Here is a 27,801-nt window from a genome sequence, read left to right as displayed (position 1 = left end):
TATCATTTCCTGCTACAAAATTGTGCATGAAAATGTGCTTAGCTTCAAGGCAGCAGAAGCAAACAAGTTTTTATTTGTGTAGTCGTGATGGTGCTATGATTTAAGTGAGTTTAATATGCAAAACTGCACTTACTCAATCTTTCTAATGAGAGGCTGGTAAACTCTTTTTTCAGGCTGAGGGTCGCATTGACCTGTGGTCCAACCAGAGTGGGGGATGCCAAAGGGGGAGTAGCCAAACTGTAAAATTGATGGTGGCAAAAACTACGGTTCCCTAGGCTGCGGGTAGGAATGGGAGAGGAATTGGATTTAGTTCGTATTTAAAGGCAAATCTGCATAATCTTCACTTACTGGACCAATATGTGAAGCAAAACACAGCCATTCTTCAAAATTCGCACTCCTTTTAATTTTGCAATCCACTTCAACCAGCCAAGTAAGGTGTGCAAAAATGCATAAACTCAAGTAAAGGTGCCTAAAAATCCATGCATTTGTGAAAACGGCATATAAAAATGCATTATATGAGGGGAAATTGCTTTCCAAAAATGTACCTATTAGGGGAAATTGCATACAAAATTGTGTATATTAGGAGAAATTCGCTGATAGGTTTTCAGAAGGACTTTTTTAAAAAAAATGCAAATTGATTTGGAAATGTGGAGAATTGCAATTAAGATTGGAAAAACAAGAAACAGAGAAAGCAAACCTGACAAGTTTGCCTGTGCCTAGCTGTGGCACCTTGACTTCGGCTGGAGGTCCAGCCATGGCTTTGCTGCTGGTTGTTTGTAGTTTGGTCCTTCCTTATACATCAGTAAATAAGCCCAGGACCTTGAATGTAAACAGCCTTACATAATTTATCCATATAAGCATGAAGCATGCTGGTAAACAAACACCTGCAAATAAATTATACACGTGGTCACAAGAGCATCCACTACATACTGATGAACTGTTGTTCTCTGCTCTGTATTACATCTTTGTAACAGCCTGAGGCTATATTTCTTTCCCAGGTTTGGATTATATAAAACCTCAAACTGGTGCCAATAACATTCTGAATGTGTGTCTTTGTGCTGCAAAGTTATAGGCTCACCTTTATTTGGGGAGCCACGACACTAGGTGGCTCCAGAATACCAAGATACAGTGTCCTTGCTCCTGTCTCAACAAACCAGTGAGTGACTATATTGCTCCATCTATTGCTCAGGGTCATCTGTAAGCACCAATATTTATTAATATGATTCAGACATGGCAAAGCACAGCATACACCTTGAGCCCATGACTGCTCTCCCTGAGACTGTAGCTGAAGAGTTCCCTCACCAATTTGGGAACCTTGGCCACTGAATCAAAACTTGCAGGAAAATTAAGCTTGGGTGATATTGTTGAATTATTTGCTAATAGAAAAGTCTGCAGAGCCCTGTTAAATGTGCTGCAGGCCAATAGACTGATGATCAGTCATAAGCAGTATGTTTTCATTCAAATGTAATAGCACTGCTAATTAAGTAGTTTAGTAATGTATCAGTGCTAAAAATGTTAAGTTTGTTTATTTTCACTTGGTTTTGTGAACAGTGTTGTTTTTAATAAGCGTATTAACTATCCCATTCTGATAAATGCTGTTCATTTATTTTCAATCTTGCCCAGCCTAAGGGAAACCTAAGCCACTTCAAAGCTTGTTTAAAGAAACTAGCAACATTTGGCCTGTAGGAAGATTTAGGGAGGGCAGTCTTTGATCGTGCATCTTGCCCCAGGCCCAGCACCAGCTCTCACCTGCCAGCTTCCACTGGGTCCATCGCTAGACATCAGCCAGCTTCCAACCAGGGATAGAAGTTTGCCTTAAAACTGCAATCCTGCTCAGGAAGAAGACCAGGCAATGCTGAATGTTGCAGCTGTTACCTGCTGTGTTTTGTTGGGGAAGAGGGTAAAAGGCCCACCTTTTATCCACTCAGCTGAGGAGGCATCATCATAACCTCGCTAGGCCTCACAATTGTGGATAGAGTGATTTGTGGGCCATATTAAGCTAAACCAGTGGTTCCCAACTGGTGGTCTGCACATGACAGCACAGCATCCCAAATCATTTGAGATAGTGGCTAGGCAGGTCTCTCACGTGAGGTCATGGCACCCCAAAACATGTGTTTTGGGGCACGGTGCTGTCACGCAAGTCACGTGAGATGCACAACCTCGTTGTTGGAGGCTTTGGTGACACCACTTACATAACAGAAACTTCCACAAAAATATCAACATTTTCAAAAGTAAGGGGTCCATGGCTTGGCTTTTGAAAAACAGGGCCCTTGCAGTATTTAGGTAATTGGGAACCACTGAACTAAATTATTTATAGGCCACCCCTCACCTGTACCGATTCCAGGAAGCAGCATTCCATAAAACTCTTGTAGGGGCTCTTGCTCAGCACAAGGGCCACACTTCTTTGTTGGTAACCTTCCAGGGGCCGCATGCCAGCAGTGGGTGGGGGTCAGAGACAAAGGGGAGTGGAGCAACAAATTTGATTTTTGTATTTATACAGGGGGCTCCATTCCAGCTGTGCAAAAGAAGGAAAATCCACGCACTCTGTGGGAGTGTTGTTGTTTTTTGTATTTTTGTGGTTTTGTCTTGTTACTAGACTGCATCTCACATTGCTGCTTTATATGCCTTACAGCACGCACACACCAACAGGAGGACAAGGAGAGCTTTTGAAGGCTGAAGGAGTAAGGAGAGAGGATAGGGCTTGGGAAAGCCTCAAATAAACCAACATAATCACCTCGTCAGTAGAAATGCCATGTGGTTCCTGCAAAAGAAATGAAGGCGCAAGCAACCTACAAAGCAAATTTTTAGACAGTGCGAATGAGGCTGGAGGCAGCCTTCTAACCTAACTGTGCAGTCCAAGCAAAATTGGAACCTGCAATAAGTGTTACTTATTTTTGCATCTTACACTGCCACCTTCAGGCCCTTTGCAGAAGTTTTAAAAATATTTTTATTATGGCTATGAAAATGTATACCAAGTGATACAATAGAGTATTAAGAGTACAGTGGTACCTCGGGTTAAGTACTTAATTCATTCCAGAAGTCCGTACTTAACCTGAAACTGTTCTTAACCTGAAGCACCACTTTAGCTAATGGGGCCTCCTGCTGCTGCTGCGCTGCCGGAGCACAATTTCTGTTCTCATCCTGAAGCAAAGTTCTTAACCTGAAGCACTATTTCTGGGTTAGTGGAGTCTGTAACCTGAAGCGTATGTAACCTGAAGCGTATGTAACCCGAGGTACCACTGTACTGAGACTGAGAGGAGTAATACCGCAGGAGCTGCAACATTTGCGGGGGGGTGGGAAGGCGACGGAATAGATGGGTGAGTTCAGAGGCCCCTATTTTGCTACTTTTCACAGGGAACTCAGGGATTGGTAGCTCTGAGAGGGGAATGGAGTAAACTAACCCTACCCAACTCTTGGCCCCCTTAACAAACTACAGCTCCCATAATGCTTTGGGGGAAGCCATGACAGTTTAAAGTGGCATCATAGTGATTAAAACATATGGCATGAGTGTGGCCTAAGAAACTGACAGGATTGCCACTCCTCAGGCTGGGTGTAAGTAAGAAGACAAGGCAGGTGGGGCTGCCAGAAAGCAGATTAAATAGGGCAGTGCCCATCCACCCTAATGGAGCAGCCTCCATCATGGAAGCTATTTCAGCCATTATGCCAAATGGCTGGATCTGGGCTAGCAGCACAATCCCACTTCTCTCTGTGTGTTGTGTGTGTATGTTCACTCAGATATGATTAGTATTTATATCTACATCAGTAGAGCTATTCTTAAATATGAAATATTCTTAAATATGAAACTATGAAATAAAAAAGCAGAGTCCTTCCGATGCTTCACAAAGTTGACCTTCCTCCAGCAGAGAGGACTAACTCTACCTTATGTGGCAGCAATTTTATTTTATTATTAGTATTTTGCTGTACAGGATTTAGTCTTATTTTCAGCATCTGGGGTCAAGGAGACCTCCATTTGTGTAAGACGGAACTGATTTCTCAAGGTAACGTCATGAGAGTAAAAAATTTACATTTGGAGACAGAAGCAGAGTTCTTGCTCCTTAGCAACTGCACAAATACATTTGGTGTGTTGAGGGGGGGACAGCAGTTATTTTGCAACAGAGGGGCCACGTGTCAATGTCTACAGGAGCCTGCAACAGCGCCCAGCAATTTCTTCCTTTTGTGGTCGATGGTGAGCTGGACACCTGAAGAGCAATTATTATTTATTGCTTATTTGACCAGAGTCAGTATGAACACTTTAGGTGGGGGGGAATGTGACCTTCAGAGTGGGGACATAGCCAGTGCATTCAACAAGGTATAGAGAGGCCATGAGTAAGGCATCCTCAGCCCCTTAGTTGAAAGGAAGTGGGACTGAGAACTACTAATAGGAACCTGTTTTTTACAAAGCCAGACCCTGGGTCCATCTAGCTCTATTGTGCACTCTGACCACTGGCAATGGCTCCCGATGGGCTTCAAACAGATGCCCAACTATGCCGACCCTTGATGCCAGCCTCAATCTTATACAGCGAGATACTCCCTCTTCCATTCTCTGTCTACTTTAAGTGCTCTGGTTATTTCACCAGAGCAGGGATGTGGTAGTGCCATGGTCTAAAAACCGCCAAGCCTCGTGGCTTACTGATCGTAAGGTTGGCAGTTCAAATCTGTGTGACGGGGTGAACTCCCATTGCTCTGTCTCAGCTCCTGCCAACCTAGCAGCTGTAAAGCATACAAGCGTGAGTAGATAAATAAGTACCGCTGCAGCAGGTAGGTAAATGGCGTTTCCATGAGCTCTGGCTTCCGTCATGGTGTCCTGTTGCGTCAGAAGCGGTTTAGTCATGCCAGTCACATGACCCAGAAAAGCAGTCTGCAGACAAATGTTGCCTCTCTCAACCTGAAAGCAGAGATGAGCACCGCACTCCATAGTTGAATTTGAGTGGACTTAACCATCCAGGGGTCCCTTAACCTTTATTTCACCAGACTGCAACAAAGGGTGAAGAATTTCTGAAAGAGGTGGTGAGCAAAATCCAGAGTAGCCACACAACCCAGTGACAGTGTAGGACCTGAGGAATCAGAAATAAAGATCTCAAGGGAGAGAAGGAAATTGCCCTATGCCAAATCAGACCCTTGGCCTATTAAGCTCAGTGGTTCTGCACTGGCTAAGCATGGCTCTCCAGGGTTTCAGGCAACAGCCTTTCCCAACCCTATCAGGAGATGGAGAGGGATTAAACCTGGGACATTCTATGACGGAGCTACAGCCCTTCCCCTGGTGGGCATCAGGCTACTAACATACGTTGGCATACCCTGGCATGTTGAAGTCCATCCTCGGATGAAATCATTTCCTTCATGTTTGGGGCTCTCCAGGCTTAATTACCATTTGACCTTAAGCTTAATTATGTGCTCAAAGTCTTGAGCTGTCCAAGGCATTGTATAGTTCTATTTGTTTTCGAGCCAGTTCCTCCACAGACATGCTGTGGAACTAGTCTTGTGAAGAAACACACATGGAAAATATTACATTGGCATGAGAACTCTGCCCAGGGCAGACATAATTTTTTACGAGCAGCGAAGGAAGTGTCCCCCACTGTGTTCAGTACAACATGCATTTCTGCACCAGGAACCAGGATACATTCTCAAAAGCTGGTTCTTCAAGCATTTGCTGAGGTTCAGTGTGAACTGAAGAAAGTATAGCCATGGAGAGCACCTATTGGATAGTACCTGTGACATCACTAAATGCATCTTGCCACCCACCCCAAATTCCAGAGCAGTTTTGCAATGTTTTGAAAGATGCTTTTCATTATTTTATAAGTTAAAATATTATATATAAAAGAATGAAAATATTATAGCTATAAAGGTCCTTAAAGTGGACAGCCTACTTAATACATGAGGGAAAGGCAAGATTGACTGCTTAAACAGCATGTAGGTCTGGCATGTTGTAGAGCCAAAAAGACACTTCAAGTGAAAGGTCCACTGTGACCACTGTCCAAGTGTTTCTCTTTTGGACCAGAACAGGTCATACTGCAACTCATAAAGACTGAATTCCACAAGTTTCCTTAAGAGAGGAAGATCCTTTCAAACTGAAAACTTTACATTTATCATTATATACTCTATTGTGGTGTTTAGACTGAACCCAGGAGGAAATTTTTCAATGACTTGGCTGGTTTTGATAACTTACTTGTAAATAATGCACTTTCTGCCTAACCAAGAGAAATATGTTACTGTCAGAATTGCAATATTTTCTTGGCTGCACAGAAACTGAGAACAAAATGTATTGCAACAAATGCCATAAACTGTCAAAATGTACATATGTATTAAGATGTGTCTTTAGACATATGGACTGCCTACCATCACCCTGTTTGCTTGTTTTCACTTCTGCTACAGTTTAAATGAATGCTGTATATTATTTGCAAAGATGCTGAAGTCTTGTAACGATGTAACTGGTTAAATCAGCTGTTCCTATTTGGGTGAAGTTCAGTTCCCATCACCCCCTAACTATTAGATATACTGACTGGGGCTGGCGGAAGTTCAAAAACATGTGAAGGTCACCAATCTGGGAGATGCTAGGTTCAAGTGTTGGCCTTCATTCAGCTGGTAGATCAAGACCCACTCTTGGGTCACAACTCAATGTAAACCGGGTGACAACAGTAGCACAGCCACCATAGAAATATGCTGTAAAAAAATTAAGAAGTGGGTCTCCAAGATGCACAAAGGTGGGTCCTGAAACTCTAAAGCATCTCCACCCCCATTGTTCAGCCTGGACACTGAGGTCCAGCTCTGAGGGCCTTCTGGCAGTTCCCTCACTGCAAGGTTACAGGAAACCAGACAGAGGGCCTTCTCAGTAGTGGTGCCCGCCCTGTGAAACACCTTCCCACCAGATGTCAAGGAAATAAGCAACTATCTGACTTTTAGAAGACATCTGAAGACAACCCTGTTTAGGGAAGTTTTTAATGTTTGATGTTTTATCATGTTTTTAATATTCTGTTGGGAGCTGCCCAGAGTGATTGGGGAAACCCAGCCAGATGGGTGGGGGTATGTATGTATGTATGTATAAATAAATAAATAAAATTATAATTATTTATAATTATAAAAGGTTGAAGACTACTGGGTTAATCAAAACATATTTTGACTGACTGACCTGGATAGGTCAAATGATTCAACCTCAATCTGTTAACCACTACCCATCCAGCCAGGTCCTGTATCTATAGCAGTGACTAGAGGAGGAACGACGACTGGGAGGAATGCAGAGAGAATAAACACCATGGTGCATGTGAATACCTTCATCTGCCCAAGCTGCAACAAAACATGTCTCTCCTGCATTGGTCTCTACAGCTACATAGCCTGCCCTTCCCTGGCTCAAAAACAAAAAAAACACAAAAAAAAAACCTTGTTTGCAGGCAGACATAGTAGGAAGAAAAAGAATGGATAGTTCTTTCTACTGTTCCATTAGAAGACAATAAAGCAACATAGCCTAGCTATGAATCCAGTATAGTCTCCGAGTTCTATTTCAAACTTTTCTTTTTTTATCTAAGTCAGTGAAAGATTAGTCAGGCTCTGTGCATAACAAATAACGTCATGTGGATAATTAATCAAGAGCTCTAATGGGCTTTTCAATGCTTGGAGAAGTATCCATTCATTCACCTAATTATATGAAGAGTAAAAGTCAGCGCCAGAAATTTATTCCATAATTAGATTAAGTCTCTTGATCATGATCATGATACTTTTTAAAAGTTTATCAGCCCTTGCCTCCTTGTTTCTTACTTCCTTTTAAATCTGGCGAGTAAAAGTGGCTCATCTTAACACTTTGCTTGAATCCCAGAAGAAGAATATACCCTTTAACATTTCGCAGGTGAAATCTGCATATTTTACAACACCGCCAAGCTTGACTATCAGAGGACTCCACGGTTCACCTCTGGCTGCTGTTCTGTTTCATTAAAAATTTACTCAGCAATTGCCTGGCCTATGAAGCAGTGTAGAACTGAGCGTGACAGTTTATTTGTTCCATTTATTTCCTGCCTTTACTCCAAGGAGGTAAAGGTGCTGTGCAGAGTTCTCTTCCACAGTATCTTCACAAGAACCCTGTGAAGTAGGTAGAACTGCAGAGTTGGAAAGGACCCCGCGGGTCATCCTGCAATGCAGGAATCTCAACTAAAGCCAGGTGGGGTCTTGAACCAGGGTCTCTTCCATCCCTTTTGGCCTGGTACTCTGACCAATACAACACACTGGCTCGAGTAAACTTAATAACGTTCAGTAGAACATATAGACCTACTTACAAAATAGCTGCAGCTTAAACTTGTCTAGACAGGCAGCGATAAGGAATGAAGAAGCCAGTGGCGTAGCGTGGGTTGTCAGCACCCGGGGCAAGGCAAGTAATTTGCGCCCCCTAACCCGTGGATTTGTGCCCCCTAACCCGTGGATTTGCGCCCCCTAACCCCCAGATGTTGCGCCCGGCACTGGCATTTCTGTGTCTCTGTGTGTCCATTTTCACAATGTGCACTGGGGTCAAGGTGCATCTGTCAAACTGAGATTAAGCTTCTAGGGAGCAGGGTAAGGGAGCTGAGCCCCCCAAGAACGGCAACTGTACTGCATATTTGAGCAAACATTATTTTTAAAAGAAATCCTCAGCTGTTTCCCAAATGAGGGGGGGAAAGGAACAGCGAGTACTTGAAACAGGGAGAGAAACGGAAAAAAACTAGGCCTGTTGGAGTGTATATGAAAGTGCATAATTTTTACGATCCTCTTTGTTGTTTTGAGATCTAGCATGTTTTTCAGATGCTGCCTATAGCGAGCATGCTGGCTTAACATTCGCTTCTACGCCGTTCCCGAGGACAGCATTGTTATCTGTTAACAAGGCTCGTGGGGTGCTGGATTTTATATACTAGCAGTACTGGAATCAAAAGAACCTTTACAGCTGACTTCAATAAAATCAGGACTTCTAGTTCCACTGCTGTATGAGAAGTACTGAGAGCAGGGGAAAGCTCACAGTTAGCTGAGCAAGTACATTATGCTGAGTAATACATGTGCAGGAAGCTTGGTTTTCAGCAGTACAAATTATAGAGCAGCAGGGAGGGATAAGAAGGAATTTACCCTACATCACATCCTGGCATTTACTTTTGAGGAGAAAGGGGAGAAGGAGCAATGGTTGAACACTAGGTGGTTGCATCCTGTTGTTGTTGTTTCTATACCATCCTTCATCCAAAGATCACAGGACAATTTACAATAAAATGCAGTGGAGCTCCATGGGCACAATGGGACTTCCATTTCTTCTTCCTAGTGTGCATTCCTCCACCCCCAGAGCTTATTTCGAGGGTGCAAGAGAGGAAGTCCTGTTGCCCGCATGCAAGTTCCTTGTGCCAGCAGTGCTGCAGCATTAGAAACTGCTCTAGGCAAGGAATCCGAGCAGGAACAGAAGTAATAAGTTCACTGGGTCCAGAGCCTGGCATGAAGTATATGTGAGCAAGGAGCAAGTGTTCATCAATGGAAGATTAAGGTAGAGTCTGGGCGAAATGGGAGAATGGATGCAATTACACTGAGTTCCAGCTGTCCAAGGATTCAGCAAGAGGGCACCAAAATACACCATTCTTAAGGCATAGTTTTGTATGTCATTTTATTGTTAGGCACGAATCAGCATGAAGTAGGAATATGGGCAGTTTGTGGCTTTGTCTTGGATCTGTCTAGCATCCCCAGATGGATGGATACTATAGATTCCAGAAAGAGAAGAGGGACAAGTCCCATTGAGGCTGGTAGATCAACTCTGCATTGTAACAGATGGATAAAGCAGGATGCTCAGGATTGTCAGGAACTGAGCGAAAGAATTGTTTTAGCTATTTCAGATCTGAAGGTGTGTCAGTAATGTTTGTCAGTAATGCTTGAGTTATATACTTAATCTTTCCAGAAACTGGGGGAGGGGAGGGAAACCTCTGAAAACTCAATTTGCATTTCCCTCCTGGATTGGTAGAAAAGTACTTTAACCAGGACTGATAATCCTGATGCTTTAAGGGAGGGGGCACAACATGAAAATCTGATTCTTTACATTTTGTGGTAAAGGTTATCCATACAGGAAAAAATCTGATTCTTTAAGAAACCTCCACAATTTTCTTTGAAAGTTAAAAACTAAAATGCTTTAAGTACTGGGTAATTTTAGGTAGGATAATTCCCCTAATAGGACATGAACTGGAGAAGCATTCTGAATATCCAACGGCCTGAAAATTAACCAGCAATGTTTGTGATCCTATCGTGCCTGTGCTACTTAGCACTGTCCATTCATTTCAATGAAATCTGCATAGCCACCTGCAGCAGCACCACACTTGAAATGAATGCAGGCAACACAGAAACTTTTTGCTTCATTCTTTTCTCTCTCTTTTTAACTGTCTGCAGCCTGTCATTATGTGCTGCTTTTGAACTGCTAAAGTATACGTACCAAATTGCTGCTGTCAATTTTATATGATTTGCACAAAATTCCAGTCCTGCCAAAATAACTGTCTAAAATGAAGTGGCTCATTCTCATCCAGTATATGGAGATTCCTGCCATAAAAGTTAATCATGTATTACCCTGCAGCGCCACCTAGCACACATTGATTTAACTGTGCAAACTTTAAAACGCAATTTTGCACTAGATTTCACTGCAGGCAGATTTACATGCTATACTATTCCCATGGTGTAAATCTGCTGTTAGTAAATTTCCTGTTAGTATGTATGTGAGGGTTTTCCACAACAGCCATAGAGCCAGCTCATGTGTGGGCTGAATCACACTAAGAAGTGTCCAGGTTACTGCCAGTCATTGTGGCTGCCATCTGTCTGTCTCGGAAGATAATTGAGGAATGCGCCTTCTGGGGTGAAGTCGAACGGTTGGAAGGGTACAGTTCCTGCTGTGGCTGTAGAGGCTGTCAAAGGAGGCACGTGTTTTGTTGCAGCTGTCATAGACGAAGGCATTCAGTTGTGCTGCTGCAGAAGCACCATGGTGTTTATTTTCTCTGCGCTCCTTGCTGCAGTCATTCCTTCTCTGGTCACTATGGATGCACAAACTGACTGTCTGTCTCCAGGCACTGCGGTCGTCTGCAGGGAATTCCCGCATGGCAAGGCTGGTGTTGCCAGCATTCATGGAATGCTTGCAGATATCTTTGTAATGCAGAGTTGGTCTGCCAGTCACTACCAAGGAATTTACTGCAGAGGTACAGGCTTGCTACAAGATGTGCACAATGAGTGGTATTAGCCACATTATAACAAAAGTCTGTAGAAACCGCCAGTGTAGATCTACAAGTACAAAATGTAATATGGAAAGCACAAATGCCAATAGCGAACATGAAAACACACATTCAAATCAACCGTAAGAGCCAATGGTTTCTCAGGAATGTAATTGTAGTGATATAAATCTAAGTTTGCAACATGATTCTGAGTTGCAGCCTAGCTAGGCCATGTTTCTTCAACCTAGACATTTAATTACACAAATGTCTAAATTAGCAAGATCAACTGATTGGACTGTTGAGATTATGTTATTTATTACACATATATCCTAGCATTCATCTAAGGTCATGCAGACAGATAATAGGGAGGGTGTGTGTGTAATGCATGTTCAGCTTCAACTGTAAAATTGCATCACATGTCAAAAATCTCTAGCATGCTAGATAAGGGCACCAAGAGGAAGAAAGAATGAATGTAATATCATAGCCTATTAAAGCTGTTAGAAACATTACCCATTTTACAGTTAAGCCATATAGAGTGGTATCCAAGTCAGAGTCCAAGTAGAAACACTGAAATCAATGGGGTTCAGTTAGTCATAATTAACTTGTCCACTGATCATAATGATCTACTCCAAGATGACTAAGTCAGGTTCCATCCATATCACTTTGTATTTTCCCCTAATCTCCCATAGCTTGGCTAAATACCACTATCATGTTCTCTAAAGCAGTGGTTTTCAACCAGTGTGCCGTGGCACCCTGGGCTGCCTTGAACGATGGTCAGGGGTGCTGCGGGCAACACTGGCCTCTGTTGCTCTTTCCTTCCCTCCCTCCCCGCCTTTCAAAGACTTGAACAGCTGTTCGTTGCAGCAGCCCTGGCAACAAGCTCCCCAGGCAAATGGTGCCTCTGGGGCTGGGTTGCCAGGAGCTGAGGCAGCTGGGGGTAGCTGTGGCAGTTAGTTGCCTGGAGGACTCCCAAGGAGAGTTACAGATAGGTAGCCGTGTTGGTCTGCCATAGTCAAAACAAAAAAAAATTTTTTTCTTTCCAGTAGCACCTTAAAGACCAACTAAGTTAGTTCTTGGTATGAGCTTTCGTGTGCATGCACACTTCGTCAGATACACTGAAACAGAAGTTGCCAGATCCTTCTATATAGTGAGAAGGTGGGGAGGGGTATTACTCAGAAGGGTGGTGGGAATGGGTGGTTGGCAGATAGCTGAGATGAGCCTGTTGACGGCTCTTAACGACTGCAATAGGTCTTACAGGAAAAAGCAAGGGGTGAGAAGGTGAAAAATGGCTTTGTCATGTATAATGAGATAAGAATCCAATGTCTTTGTTCAGACCAGGTCTCTCCATGGTTTTAAGTTTGGTAATGAGTTGCAATTCAGCAGCTTCTCTTTCCAGTCTATTTCTGAAATTCCTTTGTAGTAATACAGCTACTTTGAGATCTTGTATAGAATGTCCTGGGAGATTGAAGTGTTCTCCTACTGGTTTCTCTGTCTTGTGATTCTTGATGTCCGATTTATGTCCGTTTATTCTTTGGCGTAAGGTTTGGCCTGTTTGTCCAATATAGAGAGCTGAGGGACACTGTTGGCATTTGATGGCATATACAATGTTAGACGATGAGCAATTAAATAGTCCCGAGATGGTATGTGTGATGTTGTTGGGGCCAGTAATGGTGTTGTCCGGGTGTATGTGGCAGCAAAGTTGGCATCTGGGTTTATTGCAGGCTCTGGTGCCAGTGTCCGTGTTACGTCTGGTTGTAGTATTATTGTGGGTTAGGAGTTGTTTAAGATTGGGTGGCTGTCTGTAGGCAATGAAAGGTCTTCCTCCCAGAGCTTGAGAAAGAGAACTGTCATTGTCCAGGAGAGGTTGTAGACCTGGTCTGAACAAAGACATTGGATTCTTATCTCATTATACATGACAAAGCCATTTTTCACCTTCTCACCCCTTGCTTTTTCCTGTAAGACCTATTGCAGTCGTTAAGAGCCGTCAACAGGCTCATCTCAGCTATCTGCCAACCACCCATTCCCACCACCCTTCTGAGTAATACCCCTCCCCACCTTCTCACTATATAGAAGGATCTGGCAACTTCTGTTTCAGTGTATCTGACGAAGTGTGCATGCACACGAAAGGTCATACCAAGAACTAACTTAGTTGGTCTTTAAGGTGCTACTGGAAAGAAAAATTTTCCCAAGGAGAGGGGAGACTGAGGCTGAGGGAACAATCCACAAGGGAGGGCATTTGAAAAGGGGTGAGAGGCTGCCAGCTGGGCAGGCAAGGGATGACACAACTGGGCTCCTGAGCCCCACAGGGGTGCCGCAGAAAGAATGTAGTTGGTCAAGGGAGCTGTGAACTCAAAAGGGTTGAAAACCCCTGCTCTAAAGTATCCAGAAAAGATTTGATTGAATTTCTAGTACACATGCACTCCACCCTGCAAAAAGTAGCCCTATTTCATTTCATTTATAAAGAAACAGGATCACAGTCATAGCTAGTAAATGTATGAAAAGGGGACAAGAACAGTATAGGAATACTGTATAACAGGAGACACAGTGCCATTAGCATGCATGGTGCTCAGTACTTCAATCTAAAAGACTAGATGTGTTTTTCTGTTTAAATTTTATTGTAGTATTCTATTGATTATGACATGCTTTCATATTGTAAACTGCCTCAAGAATTATTGACCAAGATGGGATATGAATGTTTTAAACTTCTCTCTGTGTAAAAGTTCACTATTTAAACTCATAATCAGATACTTTAAAAAAAGGTGATTTGGGAATAATAAATTCTATAGCAAGCAACAACTGAAGTGAGAGGGACACCAAAAACTCCAGCTTTCATCTTCATATATCTAACGCCTGTGTCTGCAAAGAAATATTTGGAGTGGGGGGAGTGTGGACAGTATCTGTTCAACTATCAATAATCACATGGCTCTCAGTCTCCCTCCTATTGTGACCTTTATTGCACAGCTGTTTCACCCTATTTTCTGTTCCAAATCTCCAAGATCTGTTTGGCATCATGAATTCTGAACACAGAAAAAAGCAACGCAAATGTTTGTGAATACATTTATATGTTCAGTGTGCCAAATTCTTTTTGATTTATGTATTTATTTTGCAGCACTGAGGAACCACATGTTCTGTTAGTATTCTCCCAAGATCTGTTAGTTGAGTAAACATATGAGCTTTGAACTTCACACCAGAGGAAATTTGTACACCGGTACAGAAGTACAGGCATAGAGATGAATACTATAGCACACAACAGACACCATCATCTTCTTGCACAGAAAATGGCTCTTTCCGAAATCCACTACTGGTTGGGTTCAAGCAGATATGAGGAGGGAAACCTCAAGTTATTGGTTATATAAATGTCTTCCTCCAAGTTATTTAGGAATGCCTCTCTCACATGATTTTATAGCTCACAACCAAGTAGGTCATAAAGAAAAGATGGAGAGTCTGGAGCTAAAGGAAGAGATGAAGTGCTAGATAACAAAAGTTCCCAGCAATGGTGTGTGGGAGAAAGCAAAGTATGTGTGCAAGATGTAAACCCCATACACCCAATAGGACTCAGGAGCAAATATTCTCCAAGATGTAGAGGCAGCAAATGGCATCCAAACTGATATAGTGGGATGCAGCAAAGAGGGGAAGAAGGAACACATGAGAAAGTTGAAGAGTGCTCTCTCTCAGCTTTGTTAAGCAAAATAATTACTAAAGACACACAAGGGAGATGATAAAGAAAAGTGATGGGGAGACTGCCATTTTCAAAGTTCACTGGATCAGTGATGTTCAATGCTCTCAAGAGTATTAGATGATACATAAATGGAACCTGATATAAGCCTTGATGTGGTTTTCGTCGCAGCTTGAGACAAGCATCAATACTAGTAAAAGGAAAAGTACTAGAGATTCAAAAATAAAGATGTAAATAAACCAGCTTATTATGGAAGCAATTCTTCTGAAACGCCGTGAGTTGCATCTAAGATTTTCTCATCAGTATATCCATTAAAAGTAAAAGGCCTAAGTTAGTGATGTCCATTAATTGCATTGGGTCTACTCTGACCATGACTAGCATCGGCTACAACCCCATACGACTTTTTAACAAATCAACACACACACATATTTGTCTTTTATAATAATAATAATAATAACTTTTTTCCTAAAAAAGAAATTTCACATATTCCAAAAAGGCTTCTGCCGGATTATTACAAATATTTTCAGCCATGACAGTGATCAATGAAACACTTGAATAAAAACAGAACGCTATCGCTCTTAGAAAACATCAATACTGGGGGAACTCTTCGTCGATTTTGCTAGCCCATGCCATCAGCCCTCCCCTGATATCCTTGACAGAAATGGGACCAAGTCCATTCTGAGACAACTCCTGCAATATTCGCACAGCCTTCTGAGAGTCATTTCCCAATTTGCAGACCACATAAAGGGGGAGAACCGCGCTGTTGCCCGCCCCTTGCCTCGCTTCGTGTATCCTCTGCCGCAGGGACTTCAGGGATCCTTCGTCTCCTCCTTCCAGCTTACTTAAGGGCACATGGAGGGAATGCGGCAGGCGGCAGATGTCCACTTCCACCGGCGGGCGCACATCCACCAGCACGTGAGGAGCCCGGCTGTCCAGGACCCTTTTGTACTCTTCCACGGACACCCTCTCCTCGCCGCTCAACAGGTGCAGCGCCCGGCACTTGTCCGTTGCCGATGACCCGCAGAACTCCTCGTAGTCCTGGAGGGCGGTCACCGTGGGGTGGTCCCCGCACACAGCGCACCTGGGGTCCCTGGGCCTCAGCTTGATGTGGCGGAACCTGCCTTCCAGGGCGTCAAAGAGCAGCATGGACCCGTGGCACGTGGTGCCCATGCCAGAGGCGATCTTGATCACTTCCAAGGCCTGGAGGGTACCGAGGATGCCAGGCACGACCCCCAGGACCCCTCCGTCGGCGCAGTTGGTGACCGTCTCCGGAGGGGGCGGCTTGGGGAAGAGGCAGCGGTAGCAGGGCCCCCCTCGGTGGTTGTACACCGCCAGCTGCCCTTCGAGCCTGAGGGCGCTGGCGGAGACCAGGGGCTTCCCGGCCAGGACGCAGGCATCGTTGACCAGGTATCGGGTGGGCACGTTGTCCGAGCAGTCGGCCACCACGTCGTGGTCTCGGACCAGCTGCAGGGCGTTGCTGGGCGACAGGGCCAGCTCGTAAGGCACGCAGCGCACCCGGGAATTGAGCTCTCCCAGCGCCGAGGCCGCCGAGCGCGCTTTCGGGGTGCCCAGGCGGCTCTCCCGGTGCAGCACCTGCCTGTGGAGGTTGTCCAGCTCCACCACGTCCGGGTCCACCAGGCCCAAGCGCCCCACGCCCGCCGCCGCCAGGTACTGAGCCACCGGGCAGCCCAGCCCTCCGCAGCCCACCACCAGCACCGAGGAGCCCGACAGCCGCAGCTGGCCGCTCACGCCCAGCTCCGGGAGAACCAGCTGCCGGGAGTAGCGCCGGATGTCCAGCCGGCTCAGCGGGAGAGGAGGGCCTGGCGCCTCCGGCTCCTGGGACTCGCCGCCGCCTCCCAACACGCTCCCCTCAGCGCGCTTTCCCGCCGCCATGATTTACCTCAGCGCCTCACGGAGAGGGTAGAAACGCCTCAGCGGCGAGCCGCGGGTGTTTGTGAGGGAGGGAGCGGAGGCCTCGCCTCTTCCGCTTCCGCGGCTCTTCGGTGCTGAGGAGGCCGGTTGGCACGCAGGCGACGTCGGCTCGGCCCTTGCCAGGCCTCCGCCTCCTCCGCCGCCGCCGCCACCATCATGGCCGCCTCCCGGGACAAGTACTCGGTGCTGCTGCCCACCTACAACGAGCGCGAGAACCTGCCGCTCATTGTGTGGCTGCTGGTGAGGAGTTTCGAGCAGAGGTGACTGAGGGAAGGGGACTTGTTTCGTTTCAGCGACAAAAAAAGCCCCTAGCGCTAACGAGCTCCCCCCGGAAAAATCCGCCCCGTTCCTGTACTCCGCGTTAGTTAATCTGGAATAACTAGCCCCATCTCCCGGACCCCCGTTCCGTTTCCCATCGTCGCCGTTGCGAATTAGAATCCTCCATATCGTGGGGAGAAGCTTTTCTCCCGAGGTGTTGGGGGTTGTGAATCCGTGGTATATGTACCCCGAAGTAAGGGCATGATGGTGTTGGGTCTGCTTAGCTTCCAGGGGTAAAAGATGTACTGTATCTGCTTCGTTTGTTTCAGGCATCACCCTATAACTAGGTTTTAAGGATGCGTCAGACCCATTACGCCCCCATAGAATATGTTTAGACATGACTTTTGTCTGTTTGTTGTTTTAGAAAAGCTAGGACTTCGCAGGGCAGCCCTTTACGTATAAATCTCACTGTGTCTAATGGGGTTTTTACACTTAGGGGAGTTTGTGCATAGGATTAAAACCTGGCAGCACAAGCCTATGCGTGTCTACTTGGAAGTAAACTTTCATTCGTGTCCAAGTGAGATTTCCTTCCAAGCAAGTGTGTCTTAGGATAGGAGTAAAACCTAAACATTATTTCCCCCTATCTGCATGTAAACTGGATGGTGATTTTCCAGGGACATTCCTATATTATTATGAAAATCAATTTATTAATCACCTTCTAAACCACTGTCTCAAGGCAATCTATAGACTGGTTTATGTGTACCTGTAAGTGAGTAAGTGTCAGAGTGTAGATTTTGTAGGTTTTCATTAAGCAGCCTTTGGATTCTTGCCTATGGTAAAAATTTTCAGCCTGTTTTCACAGACGGAGCAAGCAATGTGTAGATTGCCAGCAACTTCTCCTGAAACATGATTTTTCACCAGCTGTAAGCACATTATTGCGTGTTGATCAAGAGCCAAAATCCAATCTGATAGCTTTATTTATGGAGTAGTAACTTACTTATTAGGGATGCGGGTGGCGCGTCCACAGAGCCTAGGACTTGCTGATCAGAAGGTCGGCGGTTTGAATCCCCGCGACGGGGTGAGCTCCCGTTGCTCGGTCCCTGCTCCTGCCAACCTAGCAGTTCGAAAGCACGTCAAAGTTCAAGTAGACAAATAGGTACCACTCTGGCGGGAAGGTAAACGGCCTTTCCGTGCGCTGCTCTGGTTCACCAGAAGCGGCTTAGTCATGCTGGCCACATGACCCGGAAGTTGTACGCTGGCTCCCTCGGCCAATAAAGCGAGATGAGCGCCGCAACTCCAGAGTCGGTCACGACTGGACCTAATGGTCAGGGGTCCCTTTACCTTTAACTTACTTATTTGGAATGCTAGCTTTAAGGGCCAGATCTCTTGAATGGGACACCTGGAGTAGTATTTGTGAAATACTACTCTTTGCCCTAGTATTTGTGAAAAGGATCTAGGGGTCTTGGTAGACCACAGGCTTAGCATGAGTCAACAGTGTGATGCAGCAACACACACAAAAAGCTAATGCTGTTCTAGGCTGCATCAACAGAAGTATAGCATCCAGGTCAAGGAAAGTAATAATATTACTCTATTCTGCCTTGGTCAGGCCAGTACTGTGTCCAGTTCTGGTCACCATGGTTTAAGAAAGCTATTGACAAGCTGAAACATGTGCAGAGGAGGGTGACCAAAATGATCAGGGACCTGGAAACCAAGCCTTAATGAGGAACAGTGAAGGAACTGGGGATGTTTAGCCCAAAGAATAGGCTGAGAGGAGATACAATAGCCATCTTGAAATATCTAAAGGGCTGTCCCATGGAAAATGGAGCAAGCTTGTTTTCTCCTGCTCTGGGGGCTAGAGCTTGAACCAATGGATTCAAGTTACAATAAATGAGATTCCATTTAAGCATCAAGAAAAACTTTTTGACATTAAGAACTGCTTCCCTTAAGAGGTGATGGACTCTCCTCCTTTGGAGGTTTTTAAGCAGGTGATGGATGGCCATCTGTCATAGATGCTTTAGTTGAGATTCTGCATTGCGGGGGTTGAATTAGATGACCCTTGGGGTCCCTTCCACTTCTAGGATTCTAATCATTCAGTTTCTGAATCAGGCAAATGCCCGAGGCAACTGTGACCCATGAAATGAATAACCAACATTGGCCAACAGTGCAAACCCTACCGTTACTCTGCGGTATTTACTTGGAGCAAGGGCACTATGAAGCATTTCAGTTCCATTTTGAGAGGAGAGTGCATTGTAATAGAATTAATAACACCATTTACTTTTGATGAGGAAGCATTGGCTATTTCTCTCTGTTCCCCTACCCACTTTCATAATACTGTACTTTATATACTTTAACATTTGAACCTGGCTTTAAAATGTAATTCTCTGTTTTTTCAGTGGAAATGATTTCGAAATTATAGTAATAGATGATGGAAGTCCTGATGGGACACAGGAAGTTGCTGAACAGTTGATAAAGATTTATGGATCTGATAAGATTGTGAGTCATATGTTTATTTTTTGCCTTGACTTGTTTGCTGTTATAACATAAGATGCTTAATAATATTATTAGCATTAAGGGATGAAATTTGAATGCATGGGTTGTTCGTTTTTTTAACACTGAATTGTTTACCAGTTTATTCAGGTTGATAACATGGGTAGCAACATTGGGAGTAGTTTGAAATTTCCTGAACTAGCATATTTGGATGCAGTTTTAATTTTCACTTTATAAAGTTGTGCTAATTCTTAGAGTTGTCATCACTTGACCTCATAGGATGCTCTAATAGCTAGCTGTGAGAAATCTACCCGATACCACTTTCCCCATAATTTTTGCATTGTGACACACACAGAAATGTTTGTCATGTTCAGCACTGCAACAGGGGATCCAGGTGCAGTGTTAGCAGTGCTTCTTCAGCTGCATATACAGTAGGTGATATTCAGTGTTGGTTGTAGTCTGAGTAGATTCATTGAAATCAATGGACTCTACTTGTCCATTATTTGCAATGGGTTCTACTCTGATTGTGACTCAGTTGGATATTATCCAATACATTTTCATCCATTTGATACTGGGCCCACTCATATTTGCAGAATTAAGTCCTTAAAGGTATATATGCTGCTTAGCGTTGCTAAGAAAAATTGGAAATTCATGATTTTTAAAAAATGCACTACATATTTCTGATAATGAACAAACTTACTCGCATTAAGCCCCTGCAGTTTTTATGTGAGTGCCTAAGAGAGCATGGATGTATGGCAGGTGTATGCTCTAACCCTGCTAGTCAAGCCTCCCTTATTTTGAAGTGCTTGGTGGTGAGCCATACTTTACGCTAAGGGAGGGGGGGGGGAGTTTTTTGGCTCTTTGGGCTGAAATCAACAAGGGGTGGGCTGACCATCTGTCAATCACCTGACATCGCAATGACTTCAAAGACCCAAAGTCAGGACTACAAAGCACCATGCACAGCTGATTCAGCCAGCTTTGGCTCTATTTCCCATATTCAGCAGACCATTCTAAACTTGGTCTACAGCTCTATATTCTGTAACTGTTTTAATCTGAATTAATGTCTGTGTAATCCAAATGTTAAAGGCAGGTTGCTCTGTAAATATGGAAGTGTAGCAGCCCTATTTGAGAGAAGAGCAACTGTGGTAGTGTTAATATTTAGCTGAAATAATAAAAAAAAACCTACAATCATGGATCATTTAATGCAATTAATCGGTTGCTCATTTCTTCCACTGATATTTTACAGCTTTTAAGACCCAGAGCAAAGAAACTTGGATTGGGTAAGTATTCATTAATTTGAGGATTTACAAGTTTTATATCCTGACCTTGAACTCCCAGGGCAGTTTACCATTTTAAAAAGCATGAGTTTAATCATACCTTTAACTCTGTTGGTTAGCATGTGTGTTGGAAACTTGGAAAAAACTTACATATGTATATATACCTTTCTGGGGGTAGGAATGCATATTTGTTGGTTTTCAACAGTGTCCAACATATCACAACTCCAGTTAAATAATAAGCTGAACCTACACAATTTTCTTTAACCATGAAATTACGCTGTTTATCCCCATTTATACACTACACCTTGGGGGTGTAGTAGCTGCTTGAAATTCATGCATGTGTGACTAACTGTTGCCTGGGACAGGCTGGAGTGGGATTGCAGATTGATCAAGCAGCCATTCAGTAAAAATGTAGGACATTTTTTTATTCCATATGTTGACTTTAAAGAGAAACTGAATCAGCCTTGTAGCTGACAGCTCACATACATGATTCTGAATGTGGGTGACAGATCTTGCCTTTGTATCATTTACACCAGGGACTGCTTACATTCATGGAATGAAGCATGCCACAGGAAACTTCATTATTATTATGGATGCTGACCTCTCACACCATGTAAGTGTTTCCGTTGTATTTGTGCATACATTTCTTTAGCCTTTATAAAGTTTTCTTTATTTAACTTGCATTGAGCTGGAGTATATTTTCATTTCCCCACATCTCTCTTTTGTGTTTCAGCCAAAATTCATTCCAGAGTTCATCAGGTGGGTAGTATTTTTAATATTTTTAGTATTTTTTAAATATTTCAGTCAGACCTTGACACTTATAGCCCAGGTGAATATGAAGCTGTCTTATACCAAGTCAAACTATTTCTCCAACTAGTTCAGTATAATCTACACTGACTGGCAGCAGTTCTCTAGGGTTTCAGGCAGAAATCCCTTACAATCTTACCTGGAGATATTGGGGAATGAACCTGCAACCTTCTTCGTGTGAAGCAGATGCTTTGTCCTGTCTGCATTTACATTTGGTACATTAGCAATGGGCAATAGATTGAACAATGCAAGAAATCAGAAGAGTCTAAACTTTAATTTTTGACCAGAATTGGATAAAGTTTGCAGCAAGGTAAGAATCCTGCCAAACTTCACAAGGATAGCAGCACAGAAATGTGAAAGTCCACAAAAAAAAACCCCTCTTAAAATTATGGTGGCAAGGGGGAACATATTCTGCCTGTGCTTTTGAGTTTTTCTGAAAAATGAGTTATGAAATATTTTCCTCCAGAACGGTGAATAAAGTTTTTAAGACTAGGTTTTCATAAGCATACTCCCCCAGAATGATTTCTAAAAACTATGCAACAGGTAAACTTTTATGTAAAACTATGAACAGTATCGGATTCCTGTGCACCTAGAGTACAACTCTCAAATGCAAGAGCAAGAATTGTTTTTGCCTCTAGGGGGCACTGCCGTTGTCACAAGAGAAGGGAGAATTCAGAGTTTTCTTTGCTTATGGGCTTCCTTTTGTTGATGTAGTTGGCGGATCTGTTTCTGTCTTTTCTGTCCTCTTGACTTGACCTCAAACTTGTCATCGTTTGATACATAGGAAGAAGCAGAAAGTGATAGTGATAGCTTAGAAAATGAAAGGAATTACATTTCATGTAGTATTTATTGAGTCTTGCTCCCCACCCCTTTTTCTCCACTATTTTTATGGAAACAAGTGTTTTGTGTGCTTAAAACAGTGAGACACTGGAGGAGGCATCGTAAAACAAAGAAAATTATTACAATGCTGATTGTTTCTTCTGTTATTATTGCTTTTTGCCTGGTCCTCAAACTGGCAAAACTAAGATGGGAAGAATTAAAAGGGATTAGTTTCCCAATTGAAATTACTCCCTTTTACTACAGCCTAGACCTGCCAGTCACAAATGGACCCTTTTTCTCCCCTTCTCAACTTGGTGCCTTCCTTAAGCTGAATTTATTGTATTAAATCAGACCTAGATCACTGGAAGTTAATAGATTTTTGTTAATTGTGTTTCCCTCTTCCTCTCAAATGTTTACATAGAACACAGAAAGAAGGTAACTTTGACATTGTGTCTGGAACGCGATATAAAGGAAATGGAGGTGTGCATGGGTGGGATTTGAAACGAAAATTGATCAGGTTGGTAGCTACTTCTTCCATCATTCAAGGTCTGTGATAGAAAAAGCCACACAGGAGGATTCTGAGTTCTGTTATTAACTCTCCTCCTCCTCCTTTTGTACTGTTCCAGATTAGTCTTTTATTCTTGCTTTTTTTAATTATTCTTGCATTCCCCCCCCCCCCCGTCCTACTTCATAGATAGTAAACCTGTGGGCAGAGATTTGATTATCTTTTATTCTTGTAATTCTCCTGGTTGTGTTTGGCAATATATAAACAATTTACAAACTGGGATAGATAAATCTTTTTTGTTCTACATGCTTCTTTTCTTGGCTTGATGTGAATTAGCAAACTCTTCCAAATTATGCATTTGTATTGACGCAGGCCAATGTTATTATAATGAAATCCCATCTATAGAAAAGTATGTGATTTTTCAACATTGGATTCTGAATGTTTACCAAAACCCCTTATCTTTCTTGGCAGCCGTGGCGCCAACTTCCTCACTCAAGTTCTACTGCGGCCAGGTGCATCCGACTTAACAGGCAGCTTCAGGTGTGTTGCTTCTAAGGTTGCATTCAGCTTTCAAAGATGAGCAATAAAATTAATGGTCAATTTGAAATGGATAATAACGTCAAAAATGGATTGAAATGGTAAAACTTGTTTAATTTTGGGAATAAAGACTGCAATTGTGGAGTGTTTGTATAACAGAAATATATGTATTTTCTCTCTAGGTTATATAGAAAAGATGTTTTACAAAAACTGATGGAGAAATGCGTCTCGAAAGGATATGTTTTCCAGATGGAAATGATTGTCCGGGCCAGACAACTGGGTTTCTCTGTTGGAGAGGTAAAGAATGTTAAATCACAAACACTATATTTTAAATATTATAAATTTACCTGACGGATAATAGAATAATAATTGGCTAACAGCTGCAAAATGGCCCAGGAGGTGTAATAAGCCTGAGAACTACTAAATCTAATATTGTGACAGAAATTACACAAATTATGTAATGCTGTGAGGAGCTTGGCAGTCAGCAACGTACAAATGTAGGCTTGTGGTAATTGCTCTTAAAAATATGAATATTTAATTTGTTTAACATCCTGTACTGAGACAGGTACCCGCTTGAGTTCCATGTGTTCACAAAAATGTATTGAATTGAGCCAATAATCCAATGATCTCCAGTCATAACCCCTAATTCAGATCAGTTATACAGACACTGTGCAACTACGAGTTAGTTCTCTCCAACCTTCCAGCAACTATTTAGACTTGGACTGTCAACTTAATTGCTATTAATGAATTAGGGATAAAAGTTAATCCCTATCTATGCCATAGTACACTGGAAAGCCCTAATTAACAAATGTCTACCTAATATGTACCTAACTTCAACAGTCATTACTTATTTTAACAAGCTTTAAACAACAGCAGGTGTGGGTGCTTCTTTTGCCGATGAAAATCTCTTCTTGGCACCCTCGCACAAAAATGGTGGCCTGCTTTTGTTGTGGATTCTGCTCTGTATTTTGGAAAGTTGTTTGTTCACTATGCATTTGGACATCTCTTAAGATACTGGGCGAAATTCAGCTGTAGTGCTAAGGAAATCATTCCTTCCATTTCTGCTTTGCCCTCTGGAATGATCTCCCCTTGGCTCCCCCAGTGTGTTGTTCTGGGCATTCTCCCAATCCTCCAGAATGGATTTGGGGGAGGCGTGGGGTACGAGAGGGAACAGGGGAACCCCATTGCGCTAATGGGAGTCCTTGCACTGGCTTCCAGTAGCAGAACAGGGCAGTTGAATCTCATCCTATGTAACCAAATTTTGCATGATGGTTCCTGACATCAAGCAGCAGGTTTTTATCTATGCTTAGATACCATTTTGAATCAAGATGGTGGACTGAACCTTTCAGAACTGCACTGATTTTAATCACTGATTTCAAAATTGTACTTCTTTTTTGGTTTCTTAGGATTCCCAAACAGGTATAAGACTGCTAAGAAAACAAACATGTTTTATGAGATTATTTTTTAGCATAAGCGTTCTAGACTGTCTCATTCCACTACATTCCAAGCTGCTTTTTCCTGCACTGGCAAGAGCCTCCAGTAGGAGTCCCAGATTCTTTAGCAATTCTGTCTCAAGACTGTGCCCTTGTTGTCGGTGAAGCAACTGAAAATGTACTAGACAAGCCTCTGCCTTTGGCTCTCCATTGGCAGAAGAAACTATTGCCTAGAGATGCAACAACTCATGTTTGGCAGAGCGGCATGTGTGTGGGAAGCGTGGTTTTTTCCATTTCTGCCTGCCAGCTGATTTCTGGTTCAGTATGCCAACTAAGAGTACCTAGCCAGACTTTCTGTGGATTCCACCGTCTGACTTTGGGCCCTTGGGTATTATTTAACATATAGTCTTACACGCTGGAATGTTAAAGTTCCTGCTTCAGTATAGTGAAAATAGCTGGCATTCTAAAGCACTGCAAATCAGTGTTTACTATATTTAAATGAATAGCTACTGAATTAGAACCATGTGCAATATAGTTATTAAAGGAGCAGCACTTCAATATGTTTGCTACAAAAATAAAATGCATGTTAGGCTTACTGGTAATCTTATTTAACACTTAGAAGGTATATACAGTCACATTTGCCTCTCTTGTTCTCACAGCAACTCTGTGAGGTAGGTTAGTATTGTTCCCAAATTACAGATAAGGCGCTCAGGATGAGAGGTAGTAACTTTCTCAGGGCTATATGAATTCACACGCTTCTCCAGATCAAGTCTAGTATTCTGTTCATAGGACTGTGCTAATTCCCCTAACAGTGCGATCCTATGCACGTTTATCATTGAATATTTCCTGCATTCAGTGGAAGTATTGTGCTACTTCCAGATAACACCTGTCACTGCTTTTGTAAAGGGTCACTCTACGTATTGTGCATATATTAGCTCTCAATTGAATTGCCGGTATTTGTACTTTTTGCATTTTGTTTCCCCCTTATCCCACTATTTACAACCATATATACCGGCAACTGAGAATTACACTTCATGCATCATGCTAGAATAAAGTGTGCTAGTTTTTAAGGTGCTACAAGAGCAATTGTTGTCTGAGGCTAGTGTGTGTGTAGGATTGTAGCCCAAGTACGTATCCCTTGGAAGTATAACACTAATTGCAGGTATAACACTATTTTAACTACTGTTGAGATGGTGATGAATTCTGCTGCAATATGGAAAACCCACCACCACATAGATGGGGATGCTGAAAAGAAAGCCAAACAGGATTTTGTCTCTGCTTTTCCCTTTGTTTAAAAGATTTAGACCCTGCCTTTTGAACAAAGAGTTTTAATAATATTTTTGCCAGGCTGTTTGCAGCCATGCCCAATTCAAGACCTTGACTTTAACTTACAAAGCTGAAAGAGGACCTCTCCCTATATCTGCTCATCCAGGCATTGACATCTGCAAATACGGCTTATTGGGTGGTGATGCGAGATAGGACCCCCTCTGCAGTACCACCAGATCTGTGTAACTCCCTCCCTTTGGGGGTGTATCCCTCACCGATGTCTTTTTGTTCTCAAGTCTTCTTTTCACCAGGTGTTTGTGGGTGGAGTGTAAGCCAGAGAAGTAATTTTTTATGCCTGCTGTAATTACTTTTTATGTCTCCTGTAATTGCTGATGTTATCGTTCTAATCTAGTGTTTATGCTGTTTTCTTGTACTCCATCCTGGGGTCCAACACAAATGTTTCTTTAAAAAAACAAACAAACAACAAACAGACAGAATAACATAGCAGGACATTTTGCTGCAGAAAATCGTCAGATTAAAATGCTGTCAAAAACCTGAGTGAACAGAAAAGTTTTCAGCCACTGCTTGAAAGACCATGTTAACCACAAAGAGAAAGGAGAGCCTTAACTATTCTTCTGAGCCATTGGAGCTTCTGCCACCACATGCAAGATCCAGTCATGCACACTAGGAACATGCTTTTACAGGAGATGGTTGCTGAGATGCTTTGGATTAGAACTAGATTTTGAGAGTGAAAATGGCTATGATAACATAGGTGCCATCATTTCATACCTTCTCACCAAAGCAGATTTTATTCTGGACATGATGCTAGATGGAGCAGAAGTGGCCCTTTTTTTCTTTCTACTACTTCTTGAACTTGTTATGTTAAAACTAAAATAATTTTGTGTTTTGTTTTTTTAATAGGTACCTATATCATTTGTGGACAGAGTCTATGGCGAATCTAAACTAGGAGGCAATGAAATAGTTTCTTTTGTAAAGGGACTGTTGACTTTGTTTGCAACTACATAATTTATTAAAGAGAATCTTCCTAGCATTCCATATACCTTTGCATTGGACTGAAGAAATTATTTTTATATGGGATAGTGGAATCTTGCTAAGTTTTCTTGTGGCTATATATAGAAAATCATTGCTAATTTCTGATTTGAAGAAAAACAATACAGTGCATATAATTCGGGCGGCATTATTTATTAAATGTGAATAATGATCACTGTGTAATGTTTACTATTCAAAAATAAACCCATTCCATTTAAATTGTGTTTAAATTTTGGGTATGTGTGGGATGAGACCACCTGCTCTGAATGGAGTAAGCTATTTGCATCCTTCTTTAACATGATATTCATTGTTTAAAGATTCACATGTCCGCTGGGGGGGGGGTGGAATGGGCCTATGCATGTTAGATTTTATGCATGTAGACTACATTTGCACGTTGCATCCCAGGGAAGCTGAAGGTGGATCAAGTGCATTTGCCCCTCTCCATGTGCATAAGTCAGAGCAACAGAAAATACCATTCAGTCTGCCCCTCCATGTATTTAAATTAAGTGCATTTGGACCAAGCAGGATCACACCCCTGATGATGAGCTGATGTGAGGAAGGCAGGTCCTATTTAGTGCTGGGTGTG

At 42.9% G+C, this 27,801-nt stretch overlaps 3 protein-coding genes across 3 annotated transcripts in view; 2 read left to right on the top strand and 1 right to left on the bottom strand.

Moving 5' to 3' along the window:
- Positions 1-27,801, top strand: part of ADNP (activity dependent neuroprotector homeobox) — a 312,543-nt gene that overhangs the window by 222,925 nt on the left and 61,817 nt on the right. The window lies entirely within an intron of this gene.
- On the bottom strand, positions 14,099-16,737 carry MOCS3 (molybdenum cofactor synthesis 3; the record flags this gene model as incomplete). The annotated part of the gene is made up of 1 exon (XM_083618927.1): positions 14,099-16,737. One exon carries the CDS (start codon positions 16,735-16,737, stop codon positions 15,433-15,435), a length of 1,305 nt encoding a protein of 434 aa, XP_083475053.1. The 3' UTR covers positions 14,099-15,432.
- DPM1 (dolichyl-phosphate mannosyltransferase subunit 1, catalytic) lies at positions 16,901-27,434 on the top strand. The gene is made up of 9 exons (XM_083619176.1): positions 16,901-17,036; positions 19,428-19,527; positions 20,768-20,801; positions 21,335-21,411; positions 21,532-21,557; positions 22,846-22,941; positions 23,401-23,469; positions 23,649-23,763; positions 27,087-27,434. Exons 1-9 carry the CDS (start codon positions 16,933-16,935, stop codon positions 27,189-27,191), a joined length of 726 nt encoding a protein of 241 aa, XP_083475302.1. The 5' UTR covers positions 16,901-16,932; the 3' UTR covers positions 27,192-27,434.

This window comes from Podarcis filfolensis, assembly GCF_964270895.1.
Source record: "Podarcis filfolensis genome assembly, chromosome: 6".
In the NCBI taxonomy this organism is placed as follows: domain Eukaryota; kingdom Metazoa; phylum Chordata; class Lepidosauria; order Squamata; family Lacertidae; genus Podarcis; species Podarcis filfolensis.
This window is presented reverse-complemented; position numbering and strand designations above follow the sequence as displayed.

Coding starts and splice junctions, on each gene's coding strand:
- DPM1 (XM_083619176.1), top strand. CDS start 16,933: ATGGCCGCCTCCCGGGACAAGTACTCGGTGCTGCTGCCCACCTACAAC. Junction 17,037..19,427: donor GTGAGGAGTTTCGAGCAGAG/GTGACTGAGGGA, acceptor CTGTTTTTTCAG/TGGAAATGATTTCGAAATTA. Junction 23,470..23,648: donor GACTTAACAGGCAGCTTCAG/GTGTGTTGCTTC, acceptor TTTTCTCTCTAG/GTTATATAGAAAAGATGTTT.